The sequence below is a fragment of the Mandrillus leucophaeus genome, unplaced genomic scaffold, assembly GCF_000951045.1.
Source record: "Mandrillus leucophaeus isolate KB7577 unplaced genomic scaffold, Mleu.le_1.0 Scaffold214, whole genome shotgun sequence".
Taxonomy (NCBI): Eukaryota; Metazoa; Chordata; class Mammalia; order Primates; family Cercopithecidae; genus Mandrillus; species Mandrillus leucophaeus.
Window position 1 is genome coordinate 240,798 of NW_012102188.1, and position 19,519 is coordinate 260,316.

Here is a 19,519-nt window from a genome sequence, read left to right on the forward strand (position 1 = left end):
GGCTCAGCCCCAGCTCCAGGCCTGGGATTTTGCTCTTCTCTCTGCCTGGAATGTTCTTTCCTCAGAGCTTCCACAACTGGCTCCTTCTCACTCTCCAGGTCTCCACTCATATGCCACCACCTCCCCGCGTGTTCCCTGGCCACCGTGCCTAACCCAGACCTCCCCAGACACTCTTCCCCAGGCGCTCACTCTGCTCTCTTCTCGGTATTTGTAACCATCCACATTTTCTTATTGACTTATTTCTTTCTAGATGTGTTGTCAGTCCTCTCCATCAGAATGCATCTGGCCTATGTTCCTGTGTATGCCCAGCACCAGCCCATTGCCTGGCACATAGTGAATGCTCAATAAGTCATTCTTGAACAAATGAATGAATGGAGCCTTATTTATTGCATCTTTACTATATGCCAGGCACTATAGTAGGCACTTGGGCTATATCCGTGAACAAAATAGACAAAACCCAACCCTCAGGAAGCCCACCTTCTAGCAGGGGAGATAATACGCAATGGCGGAGCGTGGGGCCATGTAGAAAATGAAAGCAGGGGATGGTGTTGGAGATGCCAGAGACAGGACATCATTTTCAATACAGTGGTCAGGGCAGGCTTCACCAGAACGAGTTGAAGGTGAAGGCACAGCCAGGCAGATGTCTGGGGAGGGTGGAGGGACGACAGCTGGTCAAACATCCTGAGGTGGGGTGTGCCTGGCAGGTCTGAGGAATGTCAAGGAGCCAACAGGGCTGGAGTAGAGTGGACGAGGTGGAAAGTAGTTAGACATGAGTCAGGCAACAGGAACAAGACGGCTCAGAGTTACACGGGGCATTGGAAAGAAAACAGAAAGGCCATGCAACTTGTTCTCTGTGTGAGATCGGGCCACTGGAGGTTTGAGCCCAGGCACGAAGCAGCCTGACTCCCAGCACCTGCTGCGGTTTGACCATGAAGTGCCCAAACAAGAGGAAGGGGAGGGAAGCTAAGGCCAGGGTAGCAGCCGGGCGTGAAGGACATGGTTTGAATCCTGGCTGCCCTGTGAAGATTTCCCGAAGGACTGACGTGGCTGGAGAGAGACGGGGTGAAGCTAGCCTGTTCCTCTTCTTTTTGCAACAGAGCATCATGCATGGGTGAAGAGCGAATGCCCAATGTGAGGATGGCTTAGATTTGGATTCAGTTCAGACGGAAATTCAGAGCCACTTCTAAAATGCATTTAAGGTAAATTCCAAGTGTCATTTGCCACGTTCGTATTTTAAACAGACAAAAACAGAACTGTTGCTTCAGCTGTGCAGGTCAAAGCAAGTGACAGAGTCACTGAACATCCCCCATGAGGATGCACTGATCAGGGGTGTCCTGGACCTAAGGCCACTAAGGAGCGTAATGGGCCTCCCTGTCTGGGAGGGCAGCTGGCAGGATGCTGTAGCTCTGCCTGAAATCCCACCTGGGCCGGACACAACCTGGGATCCTTCAAGGAGCAGCCATGGCAGCCTGAGCTGGGGAGGAGGGAGGTGCAGGACCCTCCGAGGGTGCTCAGTGGCCTTTGGTGATTGGGGACTATCTGCCCATTGCTGCATCGCTTTCCTTGAGTAAAGCTCCAAGTTGGTCCCCAGTGGTAATAACCTTGTGAGAAGGAAGAGAGTGGGAGCTCATGTCCCAGGACTCGGCTGCTCCCAGGGTGCTGCCTCAGCCTCTGAAATAAATTACTTTATAGTTTGTTTGATTTTATTAAAAAAAAAAAAAAAGCTAGTACTTTATTGTGTTAAAGGGTTTTAAAATGCATTGGGGGAAAACAGTAGGGTCTCTTTGGGGATGAAAAATCTTTAAAAACCTCAACAAAGGAAAACTACCTACAACTCACAAATACATCATACCTGAATAGATTGAACAGTATCCGGCACTTAGTAGATGCTCAATAAATGTGAATGGCGTGGATGAATGGATACAAATTAATTAAAAATCAATTTGTAGTCACATCCCAAACAGGAGCCGAAGGCCCTTCTCCAGTGACAGGAGGAGAACGTGTCCTTTGGTTTATTCTGTTCACGAGAAGCACATCCTACTGAGCGTGCAGAGCCATAGTGAAGCTCCCTGCGCCTTCCGAGGTTAAGTTAGCATGTAAGGAGTGGGATCCACAGGGAAGCAGTCTCAGCAACGTGGGAACATGAATCCGCTGAGGCTGCTCTGGAAGAGCCCTGAAGCGGATGGGTTGTGATGATGCACCCAGGAAAGAAAAACTAGGAAAATAGGAGGGAGATACTTCATATGGAAGCCAGAATGGAAGAACAAGAATTCTCCAGAACTAGAAATTATTCTTCCTGACTCGCAGCAAATTCCCTTACAAAGGAAAAAAAAAAAGGCAAAAGAGGCCAGGCACAGAGCACCTGCCTGTAATCCCAGCACTTTGGGAAGCTGAGGCTGGAGGATCACTTGAGCCTGGGAGTTCAAGACCAGCTTGAGCAACATAGTGAGACCCCATCTTTACAAAAATTTTTAAAATCAGGTGCAGTGGTGTGCACCTGTAGTCCTAGCTACTTAGGAGGCTGAGGTGAGAGGATCACTTGAGCCTGGGAGGCTGCAGTGAACTAGTATCACTCCACTGCTCTCCAGCCTGGGTGACGGAGCGAGACCTTGTCTCTCTTTCGAAAAGCAATAAAGTAATTTTCCCACTATGTGCCATTTGATCTGGGCAGGTGTCTGGCTTTCCTCCAGGTGCAGGCCCGACCCCCACCCCACCCTGAAAAGGGATCGTGACAGCTGCCTGTGCTCTGCAGGATCAGCCTCTGCACACATAAAGTACCTATCACGGTGTCCCCCACACACTTAGAGATACGATACATGATGGCAATTTTTTAAAAAGAGAATTTGCCACTTTAAAAAATGTTGTACATTTCAGAGATGAAAGACCCTGAATCTTGGGAAGGAGGATGAATAATATAATAATAGCTGCCTTTCCATTTGTCTAGTGGGCAGGGGCCTCTCACATGGGCAGGGGAATTGTATGACATTCCCTGTGGGCTCCACTGAAACTCCCAGGGACCGCAGGCAGCTCTGACCCCATGAAAACAAGGAAGGCTTTGTGGAGTCAAGCCTTGAGCAAGAAAAAAAAGAATCACTAGATCAGGGACCTCTGACCGCTAGCTTACTTGTCTTGCTTGGCCTCAGTTTCCCCATCTGGAGCAGGAAGGAAAGATACCCTGCCTGCCCCGTGGAGTTGGGGTATGTGGAGCCCCAGGGAGGGCTTGGGCCTCACAGTGCCTTGGAAAGTGTGAGGCTTGGCTGGTGGTTATTTCTGCAGCTGTGGCGCCAAGGAAAACAGGAACGGACTCTGTACCGTTGAGAGCTGGATTTGCCACCATCATCTCCGAGAAGGTAGGAAATCCAACGCCTTCCCCAGGAAACTTCAACTCACTCAACAAAGACAGCCCTTGATAAATGTGTCTGCAGTGAGTAAATGATGTCAGATATTCCACAAGCTCCTGACTTCAAACGAACATGATGGCTGCCCCCTGCCCCCCAGCACCCTAAGAGACCGGAGGAAAACCAGCCGCCCATCTCTGGGCCTTGGCGGTGTGACAGCTGTTAAGGTACAAGCAGGAAAAAGTGCCCCTGTGTCTGTCAGAGTCCTGCCCTCATGGGAGGGAATCTGGGGTGCCCGCTGTAGCCTCACCAGACAAGTGGAGCTTGTCCTCAGCAGCCCTTCCCTCCCAACCGCCCTGGTACTGACGGGGACTCCCTGGAGGGTGCAGTTTCATGCCCGAAGCACTGGAGCCAACCTTGTTCATGAAATGGAACCAGTGTATCGCACTGGTGCGGGCCGGGGATGCATGTGTGTGCACGCACAGAGGGTGTGGAGGAACTCGGTGCTTTCCACTCAACTCTGCTATGAACTTAAAAACTGCTCTAAAAAAGTATATAAAAGTAAAATCAAAAATGAAAACAAAACCAAAACTGGATCCAACTTGTGGATGGGGAAGGAAGAAGCAGTGCCTTGATCTAAAAGTGGCGCCTCGCAACAGTTTGGTCAGTACGACGACATGATAGTTGTTAAGGCCAGAATGAAAAGGCTTAAGAGGAAAAGGGGCGACATGCAGGCTGAGGAAGAAGAAAGAGGGCAGCTGCCTTTCTAATGTACTCACCCTACCCCCACTGCCACCAACCAGGGTTAAAAATGGGCCACAGATTGACCAGGCGCAGTGGCGCACGCCTGTAATCCCAGCACTTTGGGAGGCCGAGGCAGGCGGATCACAAGGTCAAGAGATCAAGACCATTCTGGCTAACACAGTGAAACCCTATCTCTACTAAAAATACAAAAAACTAGCCGGGCGTGGTGGCGGGCGCCTGTAGTCCCAGCTACTCGGGAGGCTGAGGCAAGAGAATGGCGTGAACCCGGGAGGCAGAGCTTGCAGTGAGCAGAGATCGCGCCGCTGCATTCAAGCCTGGTCGACAGAGCAAGACTCCGTCTCAGAAAAAAACAAAGTGGGGGCCACAGATGGAAGATGGAAGGTGAGGAGGGAAGGGTGAGGCGTCGCGCAGGGGCCTGAGGCTGGCAGCATCTCCAGCCGAGCGCTTGAGTGCTGCCCTGCCACCCCAGCAGTGCTGACGTGGACACCCACCTGGAGGGGCATCTGGGGCCACCCTGCTCACAGAGTTCTGCAGCGCGGCCAGCCGGCTCTTCATGTGGCGGATGCCCTCGGTGAAGCGTGTCTCCTGGCCTTTCAGCAGCTGCTGCAGCTGGCGGATGGCCGAGAGGAGCTGCTGTTTGCTGAGACAGTTCTGCGGAGAGAAGACATCACCACCACCACCCATTGACACTGACTCAGTCTCACATGCTCGTCTGAGCTCCCGAAATCACCAAAGCCACAGGGTCCGAACCGCGTTTGAGGCTCACTAAACGCAACGTGAAAGTGACCTGCCGCTGGACAGCCCCAAGCACATGTATGGTAGCCCCAGTTCACCCCTTGACAAAAACAAAATGCAGGCAGGACGGATGACTAAATGACCGGGTGGATGAACAGTTATTTGAACCCAAAGAGCCTTATAATCACTACTCTGCCACTCTGAGAGACTCTAATTCTTCACTCTAAGTTAATGCTCTGAAACCCCTGGGCCTTGGCAAACATTTTCTTTCTGTCACTCTTAGACATTTCTAAAAGCAAAGGGCCAATAATACATGTAAAACAGGCAAAACGGGAATGCCCAGTGGTTCCTATTCTTTAAAGACATATAACAGGGAAAATAGGAAAAACAACTGGCTAAAGTTAGAGACATTCAATAAAAGTCAATGTTGAGTTCTGATGATTTTTTTAAGTCATAGAAAGGCAGAAAATGGAGGATCATGCTTATCATGATAAAGGCTACCTAACTTAAAGCAGCACCCAGTATCATACGTTTTGTTTGCTTGTTTAGTTCTGGAGGCTAAAATTCCAAGATCAATGCATCGGCAGTGTTAGTTTCTAGTGAGGTCTTCTTCTGGATGGCAGATGGCCACTCTCCTGAGGTGCCAGCATTCTACTTAATGCTAAAATTCTCAAGGTTTCCTGGCTGGGTGCAGTGGCTCATGCCTGTAATCCCAGCACTTTGGGTGGTCAAGGTGGGTGGATTGCTTGAGGCCAGAAGTTCGAGACCTACCTGTGCAATATAGTGAGACCTCATCTTTACAAAAAATTTAAAAATTCAGCCACGTGTGGTGGTTCACGCCTGTAATCCTAGCACTTTGGGAGGCTGAGCCGAGCAGATCATGTGAGGTCAGAAGTTCGAAGCCAGCCTGGCCAACATGGTGAAACCCAGACTCAAGTAAAAATATTTTAAAAATTAGCCGGGCATGGTGGCAGGTGTCTGTAATCCCAGGTACTTGGGAGGCTGAGGCAGGAGAATCGCTTGAACCTGGGAGGCAGAGGTTGCAGTGAGCCGAGATTGCACCATTACACTCCAGCCTGGGCAACAGAGCAAGACTCTGTCTCAAAATAATACATAAAATAAAATAATTAAAAACAAAAAAACTAGCCAAGCCCGGTGGTATAGGCCTGTAGTGCCAGCTACTTGGAAGGCTGAGGTGGGAGGATTGCCTGAGCCTGGGAGGGAGGTTGCAGTGAGCTGTAATCACGTCACTGCACTCCAGCCTGGATAACAGTGAGACCCTATCTCGAAAACAACAACAAAACCAAACTAAAGATTTCCAATCTCAATTGCCTTTAAGAACCAGGACAGGTTGGGTGCAGTGGCTCACACCTGTAATCCTGGCACTTTGGGATCACTTACATCCAGGAGTTCAAGACCACCCTGGGCAACAGACTGAGAGCCTGTCTCTACAAAAAATAAAAAATTAATTGGGCATGGTGGTGCATGCCTGTAGGCGGGAAGATCACTTGAGCCTGGGAGGCTGAGGTTGCAGTGAGTCATGATTGCCCCACTGCACTCAGCTTTGGTGACAGAGTGAGACCCTGCCTCAAAAAAAAGTAATTGCCTAATTAAGAAAAAGAGGCAGGACATGAAAAGTAGTAAAGGAGGGGTGAATCAAGTGGGGAGAGATGGGACCTCGGCCTTGTGGAGCAAGGAAGTCTCTACTGAGGCCATTCACATTCACTGGGGGCTGTGTGTTGTAACAGCACAGCCTGGACTCTGTTGCCTGCACAGGAGACAGGAGACACATCAAGACAATGATGATGGTTATCTTTAGGGATAGGCTTATGGATTATGTTTTAATTTGTTTTGTTTGTTTTTGAGATGGAGTCTCGCTCTGTCACCAGGCTGGAGGGCAGTGGCACAATCTCAACTCACTACAACCTCCACCTCCGGGGTTCAAGCGATTCTCATGCCTCAGCTTCCCTAGTAGCTGAGATTACAGGTGCCCGCCGCCATGCCCCGCTAATTTTTGTATTTTTAGTGGAGATGGGGTTTCGCCGTGTTGTCTAGGCTGGTCTCAAACTCCTGACCTCAGGTGATCTGCCTGCCTCAGCCTCCCAAAGTGCTAGGATTACAGGCGTGAGCCATCACGCCCAGCCTTAATTTTATTTTTTATACTTAATTTTTTTTCTACTGAGTATCGGTTTTATAATTTAAAAAAAAGGAGCCGGGCGCGGTGGCTCAAGCCTGTAATCCCAGCACTTTGGGAGGCCGAGACGGGCGGATCACGAGGTCAGGAGATCGAGACCATCCTCGCTAACCTGTCTCTTATACACATCTAGATGTGTATAAGAGACAGGAGCTGAGATCTGGCCACTGCACTCCAGCCTGGGCGACAGAGCAAGACTCCATCTCAAAAAAAAAAAAAAAAAGAAAAAAGAAAAGAAAAACTGTCTAAAAGACAGTGGGGCAGTAAAGCGGCAGGGAGGCGTGTGGCCCCCACGGCCGAGGTGGCTTGCAGCCTCACCAGCGAAGCACCACAACCACAACCACCACCACCATCTCGATGGGAACAGAGCCACTGCCGCTCTCCCAGGGAGGCTGCCAGGCCTCTGCACCGTGGAGATTTCACCAAACAGATGACTCACTGGCCAGACTGAATGGATGCTTTTGACAAAGTTGAATCCCCAGTTGCCCCTGGAACTCGTTAATCCCGGGGGCTCCTGGGCCCCCACCATACCCAGGGCCTGAGGAGGCACAGCCCAAACGCAATTGCTCGGAAGAGAAGTTTGGTTTGTTTTCCTTCCTCTCCCCCATTGTGGTCCCGCCCACGGAGGTCCTGGGGCACTCGGGAGCGACCTCCTGCAATCCTGTACCTGCCCAGCACCGTGCAGCCCTCCCACCCAAACCTGATTTCCCACACCCACGTCCCCTTCCTTAAAAAGGCGGGGCTCTGCTTTTACAGATGACTTCATGGCTTACATGTCAATTACATTTGTGTACAGTCTACAAAGAGCTTCTTCGCTGTAGCAAAGAATAGTTCAGCTACTGGCTGGCAGAAACCCTGCGGAGAAATGGGGCTTGTCTCCATTTCATAGAGAAAGATATGGAGGCTGAAAGGCAAACACCTTGCCCCAAATCATGGGGCTTAGTAGCAGTAGAGCCAGGCGGGGAACTCTGACTCCCACCTAGCCCCGCCAGCCACCCCAGTGGACTGCCTCCTTTGTTCTCACAGGCTCCTGTGTGGTGAATGATCTTAATAATGAATTTGCACTAGGGATGGATAGGACTGAGCCCAAATGCCCTACAGTAGATTTCTAACTCCTGGGCAAAGTTCGGGTTGGGCGCCTGGGCAGTGGGGGCAGGAAGCGTGAAGGGAAGGCGGAGGAGACGCCCTTGCCCACATCCAGCCGGGATGAGCTGACCAGGCCCTGACAGCTGAAAGAGGACTCTCGGAGCCGCAGCTGCCCCGGGTACATGGAGGGCTCAGTTTTGAAGCCGGGAGAAATCTGTGCGAAAGGCTGTGCTGGGAAGGGCAAGCATGCTGCCAGGAACCTGGGGTGATGGCCTGGGGCTCCAGGAAGTAAAGGAAGCAGGCGAGTGTGTGTGGAGGGACAGGGGCTTGTTTTCCACTGGGCCACTGGGCAGCCAAGTATTTCTAACCCCAGTGCTGCTGGCTCCAGGCACAACTGCCCTCTGCTTCCAGTGACACTTCCTGCTCCGTGGGCAACAGGCGCCAGCTGCTTTCTCCCCGGTGCTCACTGGAGGCGAGATGTGCCCAGCTTGCCAGCTGCCACTGAAAAACCTTAAAGCTCTTCAAGACCAAGCAAACCAAGGCCGCATCTGCATCCCAGGCGGGGAGGGAGACCAAAAGGCTGCAGGCTGACTTGCCGAGGGAATGTCAGGAGGTTCTGGCCCATCCCAGCCTCTCTGGAGTGAGGCTCATGAAACAGAGTATGGTACAAGGAAGCTCCTCGCTGCTCTCGGCAAGCCAGCATGCCGGCATTGGGGCCAGGGAGCCCGAGAAGCAGAGCGTATCCGTGCCTTTCATATGAGGTTTGAGGGTCTGAGCTGCAGCTGCTCCTAACAGGAAAGATCCTGGATGCCATGCTCATCTGTCACCTGATTTGGCACAGGCACAGGCATCACCGAGCTCCTTTGCAAAGCTAGATGATGAAGCTGGAATCCTTACGTACCAAGACAAGCACCCATGAGAGACCCGCATATGGGGACAAATGAGGTCACGTGAGGGGCCTGAGACCCCAGTGCCTCATTTTTCCAAGCTGAGAAAGCGTTATCATTTTGCTTGATCATAAAAAGAAAGCGTAATATCTGCAAAACAATTCAAAACGCAGAAAAATGCATTCAAACAAAGAACAAGTCCCACAACCAGAGACAACCGCTGTTAACTTTTCGTTAGGTTTCAAGTCTCGGGTTAGACACAGGTGCTCCCTTGCGCAGACGTCATCACGCAGCCCCACAGGATGCAGGTTCTGTCAGCTCTTTCCCCTCAACACTGGCTGTGGCATCATTTTCACGTTAACGAGCAGAGCAACCCGTCTGTCTCTGCGTGTCAATTCTACTTCTGTTCCTCAATGCGCTCTTTTTTGTCTAGGCAGGGGCCTCCTTGTCCACAGCCACAGTTGTCTGCCATTCCCCTCCCAAACTCACCACCCTCCCCTGCTCTGAGCCATGCATGGAAGCAGGTCATTTCCTTCCATGCACACATGGCCTTTGCCAAGGACAGGCCAAGGGTGCTGTGAGGGGCTGTGGGACGGACAGGAAGCCGGCCGGACGCTCAGGGGCTGTCCACCTGCTGTTCAGTGAAGGCCTGGATTTTGGGCGGGGCTTTCCCATCTCAGGGTTCCAGGTCCCAACTGTGAAAAGCAGCCCGAGGCTCTGCACAGCCCTCCAGAACTGACCTCCCGCTCACCAAGATGGGACTGGGTGAAGGTCAGATCCAGACAGGGTGGCAAGGGGAGGTCCCTGCACCCCAGGAAGGACAGAGCATGTTCCAGAGGCCATCCCCTTGAAGCTGAGGAAGCTGCCATGTCTGGGCTCTCACCTTCCCAGGCCTCCTCCCGGGCTCTTGAGGGGCCCCTGTTTTAAGTCTTTTTCTTAGAGCGATCCCCTCAAATGGTGTAAATTTTCATCCCTTCAAAACCGGTCATGGCCCAGCTTATGCCACCGACAATAAATAATGACAAATAGTTTCCATTTCTTTGAGTTAATAACTTCTTGAAAATGGAACCAAGAGGAGACATTCAGTGAAACTCTTCCATCTTTGAAAAGGAGAAAAATATTAAGGTTTACCGTTTCTGTTATGAAACCCTTTAAAGGGGTGAGTACTTCATCTAACTTCAGATCAATGGTAATGTTTGCAGAGAACCAGTTAGAGAAGGAACAACAGATGTCACCCCATCCAGGTTTTTCCAAGCTGGAGTAGAGGCGGCATGGATGGTTCTGGAAGACGCAGGCCAGTGCTGAGAGCTGGACGAAGGGAAGAGCTGGTTTTAAGGCTCTTGGGAGCAAGAAGGCCCATGGAACGCTCCATCCACCCCTGCCTTTCTGTAGGAATTCTTGTCCATCTCCCTTCCAGCCCCTTCTCTCACAACGTTTACTCCGGCAGGTCCATGGAAGATTCCTGAGATCCCGAGACTTCCTTCCTCTGACAACCAACCAGCACTTCCAGGACTGCTGGGCCTCCAGAGACATTTCATACCCCCAGACCCCACCTCCTGGTCCAGGGGTGGACACAGCCAAAAATAGGTGTGTGTCCCCCGGCTTACCCAGTCCCCTGCTGGCAGGCCTGACCCCTCTCATCCCACCCAGACCCCCACGCTGTTTGGGTTCACCCGGAACCTGCTCTGAAGGCACCAGAGGGCATGGAGAAGCTTCGGGGGTGTGTATGGGAACATGGGGACTTGTCCTTGGGGCTTCTGTTCTCCTGTAACCTGGCTCTATGGTCTTCCTCACAGTAACAGTGTTGGTACTGTGACATCTTTTGAGAGCCTCTTTGGTGACAATAGAGCTCCGAGACCTCCAATGGCCACGGATGACCCCTAGACTTGGAGGGGCCGTCTCCCATGCTGGTTTCTCCCAAGCCACAGCTATGCGTCATGTCAGCATTTTGCTAATGGGAACACAGATGTTTTGATGCCTTAGGTCTCTGAAAGGACCGAGCAACTTGCCAAATGTGTGCCTGCTGGCCAAGGCTCGGAGCCTTCCGCGTCTGAGTCATGTCGAATTCGTGAATGTGCTTTCTCCAGAACTTATTTTTATTTTTCTACCGAGCCAGAGGCGGGTTATAAATCCTCGACTACTCTTTGTGCCAGAGACCTCTGCTCAGCACCCACATATACGAGGAAAGAAAGTGGGCGCTTCTGGGGGAAGTGAGAGAATTTCACTTGGGGAGTTGCCCGAGGCCTTTGGATTAGTCAGAACTCTTTACAGAAACAGAAGCAATAAGAAAGAGATATATATTATATATACACACACACACACACGTATACATATGTAATATTGTAATATATAACATACTTATTAATATATGGAAAGAGAAAGAGAGATTTTAAGGGATTGTCACGCAGTTGTGGGGGCTGGCAAGTCCAATTTTAAGGAATTTTAAGGAACCGTCACACAGTTGTGGGGGCTGGCAAGTCCAACCTCCGCAGGGCAGGAGCAGGCTGGAGACCCAGGGCCAGTTGCAGGTGATGCTACAGCTCAAGGTCAAAGGCAGAAGGCAGTGTGGAGGCAGAACTCCCTCCTGGGGGGACCTCAGTCTTTCGCATGAGGGCCACCCACATTAGGAGGCGAATCTGCTTTTCTCAAAGGCTGCTGATTGAAATGCTAGGCGTAGCTAAACAATCGCTTCCCAGCAACATCTGGACTGGTGTTTGAGCAAATATCTGAAAACTATGTCTTAGCTAAATGGACACATAAAATTAACCACCCCAGCCCTCCAGCTGGAGCCTCCCTTTGGGGCTCTGTACCCCAGGTTGCGCAGGGTACTTTGAGTTTGAACCCTGCTGGCTGCCTGTAATTCTACATTTACGCTCCATGCCCCATTCCAGTCTGGTTTTTAAAACAGCCACGGGAGCGATGACAACAACAGCGGGTGCCAAGAGCCGGCACTGTGACCACACTTCACACAGGAACCCGTGATAGCCCAGGACGTGGCACCATTACAACACCCACTTGACAGGGGCGGAAGCCACATAAGTCTCTGAGCCACGGTGGCCTATCCGGGATTTAAAACCCAGCGTGCCTTCTCCAGCCCCTGGTGTGACAAGATGGCTGGACTCACCTTAGAGAGGGGTGCACAGAGAACCTTTGTGAGTCCTGCCTCGTTCATCCTCTCACTTCACAGCACCCCCTCGAAAGCCTTGGTGCCCACCTTTGGTCACCCTCCCAGTCACCGCTCCCCTGGCCCCTTGGCATTCTTGAGGACAGAAAACAAATTGTAGACAACTTGGAATCGTTGACACTGAGAATAGGATCTGAGTGTACACTAGATGCTCATCTGAATGAAGAAATGAGTGAGTGAGTGAATGAGGAGTGAAGAAATGGCATAAGTATGAGCCAAAGACAATCTCTTGCTCATCTCACCACCCAAACCCATTTTCCCCATTTCACCTGCTTGCTACCCAGCTAACCTTTGTCCAGATGCCGCCTGCACCTGTGGACTGGGTTGTGCCTTTCACAGCCTCGGTATTATCTTCAGCAAGTCTCTGAGGCCCCCAGTGCCCAAGCCAAGCGAGGAGCGTGGGGTCCACACACATGGCGTCCAGAAGCTGCAATCCCCTCCTAGGCACGCAAGCCTGGTACATGAGCCTTCTCCCCACATCTCACAACCTGACAGCCTCCTACCAGCAAAAATGGCGGCACATTTTGTCTATTTCCTTTTGGGATTTAACACAATATGAATATAGAAGGGAGATAAAGTTTAGCAGATAAGAAGGAATCAAAGAAGGCAGCAATGAAAAACTAATACATTCTGTCAGCTGCATGGTGAGGAGTTTCCCTTTATTCTCAGGGGCGAGGAGAGTAGTTGTGGGGTGTAGGCAGGGGCGTGATGCGGTCCCGCCTCTGACCTCTGTCTTTGCGAAATACAGATTTTACGAAGGCAAGTGAGGATGCAGGGAGGGGAGGTGGGACAGGACTGCTGTGGTACAGGAGAGGATAATTACTGTTGCACCATTGCCAGCCAACTCAGAGACCCTTGGGATTTTCCCCTAGAAAGAGTAGGAAAATCGGAAAACACACCCTACTTTTTATTTAGCCTTCATCACCATCCAGGTTAGTTACTTCAAGAATATAGACTCCAAGGCCCAGGACCCTGACAATGTGCCCAGGCACACCACTGTCATTTGATCCTTCCCTTCCCGTTTGCCCACGCTGCCGGCGGGATCCAGGCCCTCTCACCGCGAACCTCCCCAAGCTATACCCACCTCGGGGCCTTAGCACTGGCTGGGTCCTCTGCCCAGGGAATCTGCCCCCAGGTCCTCTAGAGTTGAGTCCCCTAGAGTTGAATCCTCTAGAGTTGTCTTTCCATTTCAACTTAGAAGTCCTCTCCTTAGACAGCCCCTGCCTGCTTGCTTAACCTGGAGTAGCCTCGTGGCCACCCTCCAATGCAGCACCCTGCTTAGGCAATTGCTGGTCCTCTGATACTTTTCCAATTTGTCTGGTTTTTCTCTTCCTGCTTGGTGAGCTAAGTGGCAGTGGGGACTGTGCCAGCTGCATCTTTCTCTCTCCTGTCACGTATTGAGCATTTGTGATGGACCTGGTCTTTGAATATGATTCATTTTCTTCAACTATGACCCCATGAGATGGGAATGTCTATTATCTCCACTGTTCAGAGGAAGAAACTGATTCACAAGGGGCAGGAACTTGCCCCACATCTGTCAACCAGGAAGGATCTGAGCCAAGACCGAGCCAGGTCTGGGAATCTTCACCACCTGCTACGCTGCCTCAGGCCCTGCTGTCTCCCAGAACAGCATCTTTCCTGTGCTAGCCTCTCAGGACATAGTTGTGGGATGAGCACATTATCTTACTAGTTAGATTCTTTTGGTCATGCAATCAGAGAAAAGGCCTAAATTGCAGGAGCACTGAAGTGATCCTGACCCATTCAGGTGATACTAACATGTTTGTATGTTTTTATACTGCAGTCTGATTCTTCTTCTCTGGACGCATTTTTTTTTCTTCTAGTACTGCAGAGACCCCTCTCTTGGAGCTCAGTGGTCCTCTCTCGGTGTTCAAATCAGCCCAGGATTCATCTGATGCTCTCAGCTCCCCGAGGGCGGGTAAGGCTTTCTGGGCAATGCAACCAGTTGCTGGTCTTGCTCTCTGATCCCAGCCCCTCCTTCAGAGATGGGATAAGTATGGGGAAGGGCTGCTTCAGGGCTCACAGCACCCTCCCCTTCCATCTAAGGTCCAGAGGCAACTGATCTCCAGCAGGGGGGGAATTGTCTCAGACAGTGGCCAACCAGATGGCAAAAGCAGCGCCAAGGGTGGCTGGGGACTTTCCAGTTCCCTCCCAGTCACCACCAACATCCCCCATGCCTCTGGTCTTTGATGCGAAAAACTGTCATGTCTCAATCTTAGTACTTAGGAACCCAGCCCCATGCTGAGTTCCTTGGGTCTCACTTCCCATCGAAGCTGCCTCCTTTGAGAGATTCTGGTGCCCAGAGAGGAACACGTTTTCCTACGTACAGGAGGGGAGATGGTTACTTCCTTGAGATACACATTTTACTTACTTGAGTTACAAATTGTACTTGAGACTTGTACAAATGGATGGGTTTGGGTCCAGTCAAATTATGGGTGCTTGTTTTTTCTTTAACAAAAATGTGTGTCATGTCCTTATTTTAGGTTTCAGGCAGTTACTGAAGAGCATGGGAAGTCCTGGCAGGGAGTTTGAAAAGATAAAGAAAGTTCAACCCACCCCAGGAGTCTTCCCAGGAGTCTTCCCTGGAGCCCCAGGTCTGCACAAACCTTTTCCCCTATGGATCAGGGGAGCGTGGCCAGCACAGTTAGGCCTTTGTCAACAGCTGTGCCCAAACAATGGACACTACTCCTGGCACAGCTGGCTGAGAGGCAGGTCTGAGCCAGCATATGGAGGGAGGGCTGGTACCCAAAAGGAAGGCAAGCAGCTTCAAAGGCATCTGGCTTGACCTACCTGGAATCAAGTCTAGTGCCAAATAGGATTCCCCAGGGTGAGCAGACCTGGGAGGACATCCGTTCCTGATTGAAAGACTCCAGGCTAGCCCAAGAAACCACTGAACTGGCTGGCCATGTTTGCTTTCCCAGTGGGCCATGGTGTGGACCGGGCCCTTTACACTCACTGCCCAATGCCCCCAGGGCCAGAAATGACCCCAAGGGAGCAAGGGGGCTTCCATTCTCCTCTGCAATCAGGGCTGCCCTTGACAGGACATAGATCGCATTCTTGAATGTGCCGGGGAGAAGTGGAGGCTGCTAGAGAAAGCAGAAGATGCCAGGGGATCTTCTTGCTCCCCATCACCACCATGCCCTGATTCCACCCATTTGTCTAAACACAGGTGCCTGTGGGAGTAAGTCTCTGGGTCACTATGATGGAGGATTTGCAAAAATCATCCCAGATCTTCCTTCCTGTGCCAACACCATATGCAAGAAGACTGCTCTCTTCTCTTGATTTCAAAAGTTGTACTTGAAATCGAAAAGGAAGTCTGTTTTCCCACCTTTCATATCTGGGCTGGACTTGTCGCTTGCTTTGGCCAACAGGATGCAGTGGAAGTCATGCTCCAGTTCCAAGGCCGGATCTCAAGAAGTCTGCGAGCTTCTGTTCAGTCTTGGTGCTCTACGACCACCATCACCACCACCACAACCACCATGAGAAAAGCCCCAGCTAGCCTCCTGGAGGATGAGAGGCCTCATGGAGCAGAGCCTGCATGCACCAGATGAGCTGCCCTAGACCAACCAGCCCCAGCTAACTTGGCAGCTGACCACAGACAAACGAGCAAGGCCAGTCCAGATAAGCTGAGTCTGGCCCTGACTAGCACAGCAGACCAGCTGAGCTCAACTCAAATTGCTCCCCTGGCCTGCCAACTTCAGATCCAGAGCTGCTCTCTTAAAATCAAAGCAGGATCACTGTCGGTTTTGTTCCCAGTGCCTGGGCCATTGTAGGCACCAAATATCTGTTTTATGAAATACCTCATTTTAGACAGAGGTATTTATTTCAGATCAATAGATCTGAATGATTCACAAGCCCCTGCTGTTACAGCTCATCTTCATGTATTAGTATTAAAATCTCTGTTTCAGGGTTAGTGAACACTCCTGGTGCTAGGACGAGGGCAGATACTCCTGTCAATCATGGTGTCCTTTCATGCCAAGCTCTAGAGTGACCGATGAGCCATCTCAACCTGGACTCTAGGCAGTCCCAGGCAATCGATCCGAATCGGCAGCTAAATTGACACTGATGGGGCGACTTCCCAGGCCACCCTAGGCCGGGAAGGAGCAAGCTTTTGTTTTCGTTTTTCCACCCTTCAGTTCATTTTTTTTTCTCAGACCAAGAAATAAGTCTTAAGTCCTGTTCCAGAGCGAGGTCTTGGTTTTTCTCTGGGAAATCAGTGGGGAGGAGAGCTGGTGGGCAGTGAGTCGGAGACAGCGCGGGTCAGCTTTCCTCCTCTCACTTCCTCCTCTGGCCTTGCTCCCAACTGTAGGATTCAGCCGCCACTTTCTTGGCCACAGAAGACCCCCCCCACCTACAGTAACCTGGGATCATGATGCTACTGTTGGCTGCTTTAAAGTTTCCATGTAGAAAAACTGTGATATCTACTGTAGGCAAGTGATTTGACAAGCCCAGCAATAATGAGTTAAAAATCATTTTCCTAAGGATGTGTTCAAAAAAATAAGGGAGTAAGCCAAAGAAAGAGGAAGACATGTGATCTCAAAAATGTAGACTCCAGCTAAGGATAGCAGAGAGACTCTCTCCCAAAGCCCCTGTGTAGCCGCAGGGCCACGAGCCCAGGGAGGGCAGCAGCAAGGCGGGAGCTGAATGCAGAGAGGCCTGGGGAGTCTGGGCTCCAGGGACAAGAAGCCCCTGGCAGAACGCTGACTGGGAAAGAGATCCTGGAAACAATTGTGCTTGTGTAGACGGCAGACTGAGGCAAAAGGGAATAAACTCTAGGAAAATTAAAAAGTTACACAAGAAAGGAAATTAATCCTAGGGAACTATTTGGCCCTGTAGTGGATTATGGAACAAAGCACTCATGTGTCATTAAAGGAAATCAATTGTGTAGAAATGCGGAGTGGTCCCTAGGGTATTTAGAAGTAGGTGCCTCAAGAGAGAGGTGCTATGGACCAATTTCTTGAAAGATACAAACCACCAAAACTCACCCCAGGGAAGAAAAATTGCTAACCTAAATTGCTCTGGATCTAAGAAATTGAATTCATAGTTAAAACTTTCCAGAAGCCTCCAGGCCCACATGGTTTCATTGGTAAATTCTACTAGACATTGGTGCCAGAATAACTGGCACCAATTCTACACCATGTCTTCCAGAAGACAGAAAATCCACCTTATTAACAGACTAAAGAAAAACCACAGGACCATATCAAGTGAAGTAGAAAAAAAAAAGCACGTGAAAAAATTCAATGTCCATTCATAATAAGTATTGGATCAAACTAGGACAAGAAGGAAGACAAGCCAGACAAGCGACACCTACAAAAAACCTACAGCCAGAACCATACTTAATGTTGAAAAAACGAATCCTTTCTTCCTAAGTTCTAGAAAAAGGCAAGAATGTTCGCTCTCCTGTTAAAAATTGTACTTGAAATTTTAGTCCATGTAAAAAGGCTAAATACATAAATAAATGACACATACATTAAAAAGGAAGAAATAAAACTGCTCCAATAACATAGATGATGTGATTGTCCATGTAAAAAACCCCAGGAAATGTATTTTTTTTAATTCCCTATAAATAATGATTGAGTTCCACAAGGTCACAAGACACAAGGTCAACCCAGAAAAGCCCATTGGATTTCTCCATACTGGGGATATCCACTTGGAAATGAATTTTTAAAAAAACTATATAAAATAGCTTCAAAAATGAAATAATTAGGTATAAGTCTAACACAGCATGTTTGTATTGAAAACTAAAAAAATATGTACTGATGAAAGAAATCAAAGAATATCTAAATAAGTAGAAAGATATATTGTGTTCACAGATTGGAAGACTAAATACATTCAAGATGCCATTTCTCCTCTAATTGATCTATAGATGTAATGCAATGCCAATAAAAATTCCAGTAGTAGTCGTTGATGTTGTTTTTGAGACAGAGTTTCGCTCTTGTTGCCCAGGCTGGAGTGCCATGGCGCAATCTCAGCTCATGGCTCACTGCAACCTCTGCCTCCCAGGTTCAAGCAATCCTCCTGCCTCAGCCCCCCGAGTTGCTGGGACTACAGGCATGTGCCACCACACCTTGTTAATTATGTATTTTTGGTAGAGACGGGGTTTTACCATGTTTGCCAGACTGGTCTCGAACTCCTGACCTCAGGTGGTCTGCCACCTTCCCCTCCCAAAGCGCTGGGATTACAGGCGTGAGCCACTGTGCCCGGCCCAGTAGAATTTCTTATAGATATAGACAACTGACTCTGAAATTGTAATGGAAAGGCAAAGAAACTAGAATAGCCAAAGGAATTTTGAAAAGGGATAATAAAGTTGGAGGGCTCACTTTACTCAATTTTAAGATTTACTACAGTAATCAAGATAAGTGTGTTATTGGCAGAAATTGCCCCATACATGTATGATGAACTGATTTTTGACAGTTGCTAAGGGCAAGTTTGCGAATCAGTAGTCTTTCAACAACAAATGGTGTTGGAACAATTGGATATCCACATGAAAAAGTGGCCCTCAACATGAATCTCACGCCTTATTTTTAAAAAGTAACCCGGCCGGGCGCGGTGGCTCAAGCCTGTAATCCCAGCACTTTGGGAGGCCGAGACGGGCGGATCACGAGATCAGGAGATCGAGACCATCCTGGCTAACACGGTGAAACCCGGTCTCTACTAAAAAATACAAAAAACTAGCCGGGCGAGGTGGCGGGCGCCTGTAGTCCCAGCTACTCCGGAGGCTGAGGCGGGAGAATGGCCGGAACCCGGGAGGCGGAGTTTGCAGTGAGCTGAGATCCGGCCACTGCACTCCAGCCTGGGCGACAGAGCGAGACTCCATCTCAGAAAAGAAAAAAGTAACTCAACACGGATTATAATAAAAACGCAAAACTGTAAAAATTTTAGAAGCAAATTTTCATGACCTGAGGTTAGGCCAAGAGTGCTTAGACTTGACACCCAAAACACAATCCATTAAAATAAAAAATTGATAAACTAAACTTCATTAAAATTTAAAAATTTGCTCTGCAAAAGGCACTGTTAAGACAAGCTACAAACTGAGAGAAAATATTTATAACTCACATATCCAAAAAAGCCTTGTATTTAGAATACATAAAGAGTGCTCAAAATTTATTTAAAACAATCAGGGTTCGCCTGTAATCCCAAATACTCCAGAGGCTGAGGCAGGAGGGTCACTTGAGCTATGCTGCTGGCCTGGGCAACATAGCAAGACCTCGTCTCAAAAAATAAAAAGAAAGAAAAAGAAACAAACAATCCTTTTTTTAAATGGGCAGAAGGCTTGAACAGACGTTTTGCCCAATAGACTATTTGGCAAATA

At 49.6% G+C, this 19,519-nt stretch overlaps 1 protein-coding gene across 1 annotated transcript in view; it reads right to left on the reverse strand.

Annotated features, from left to right (window-relative positions):
- Positions 1-19,519, reverse strand: part of FBLN7 (fibulin 7) — a 48,100-nt gene that overhangs the window by 23,476 nt on the left and 5,105 nt on the right. The window contains exon 2 of the mRNA XM_011980515.1: positions 4,595-4,754. Coding sequence (XP_011835905.1) covers positions 4,595-4,754 — 160 coding nt within the window. The remainder of the gene's footprint in view (positions 1-4,594; positions 4,755-19,519) is intronic.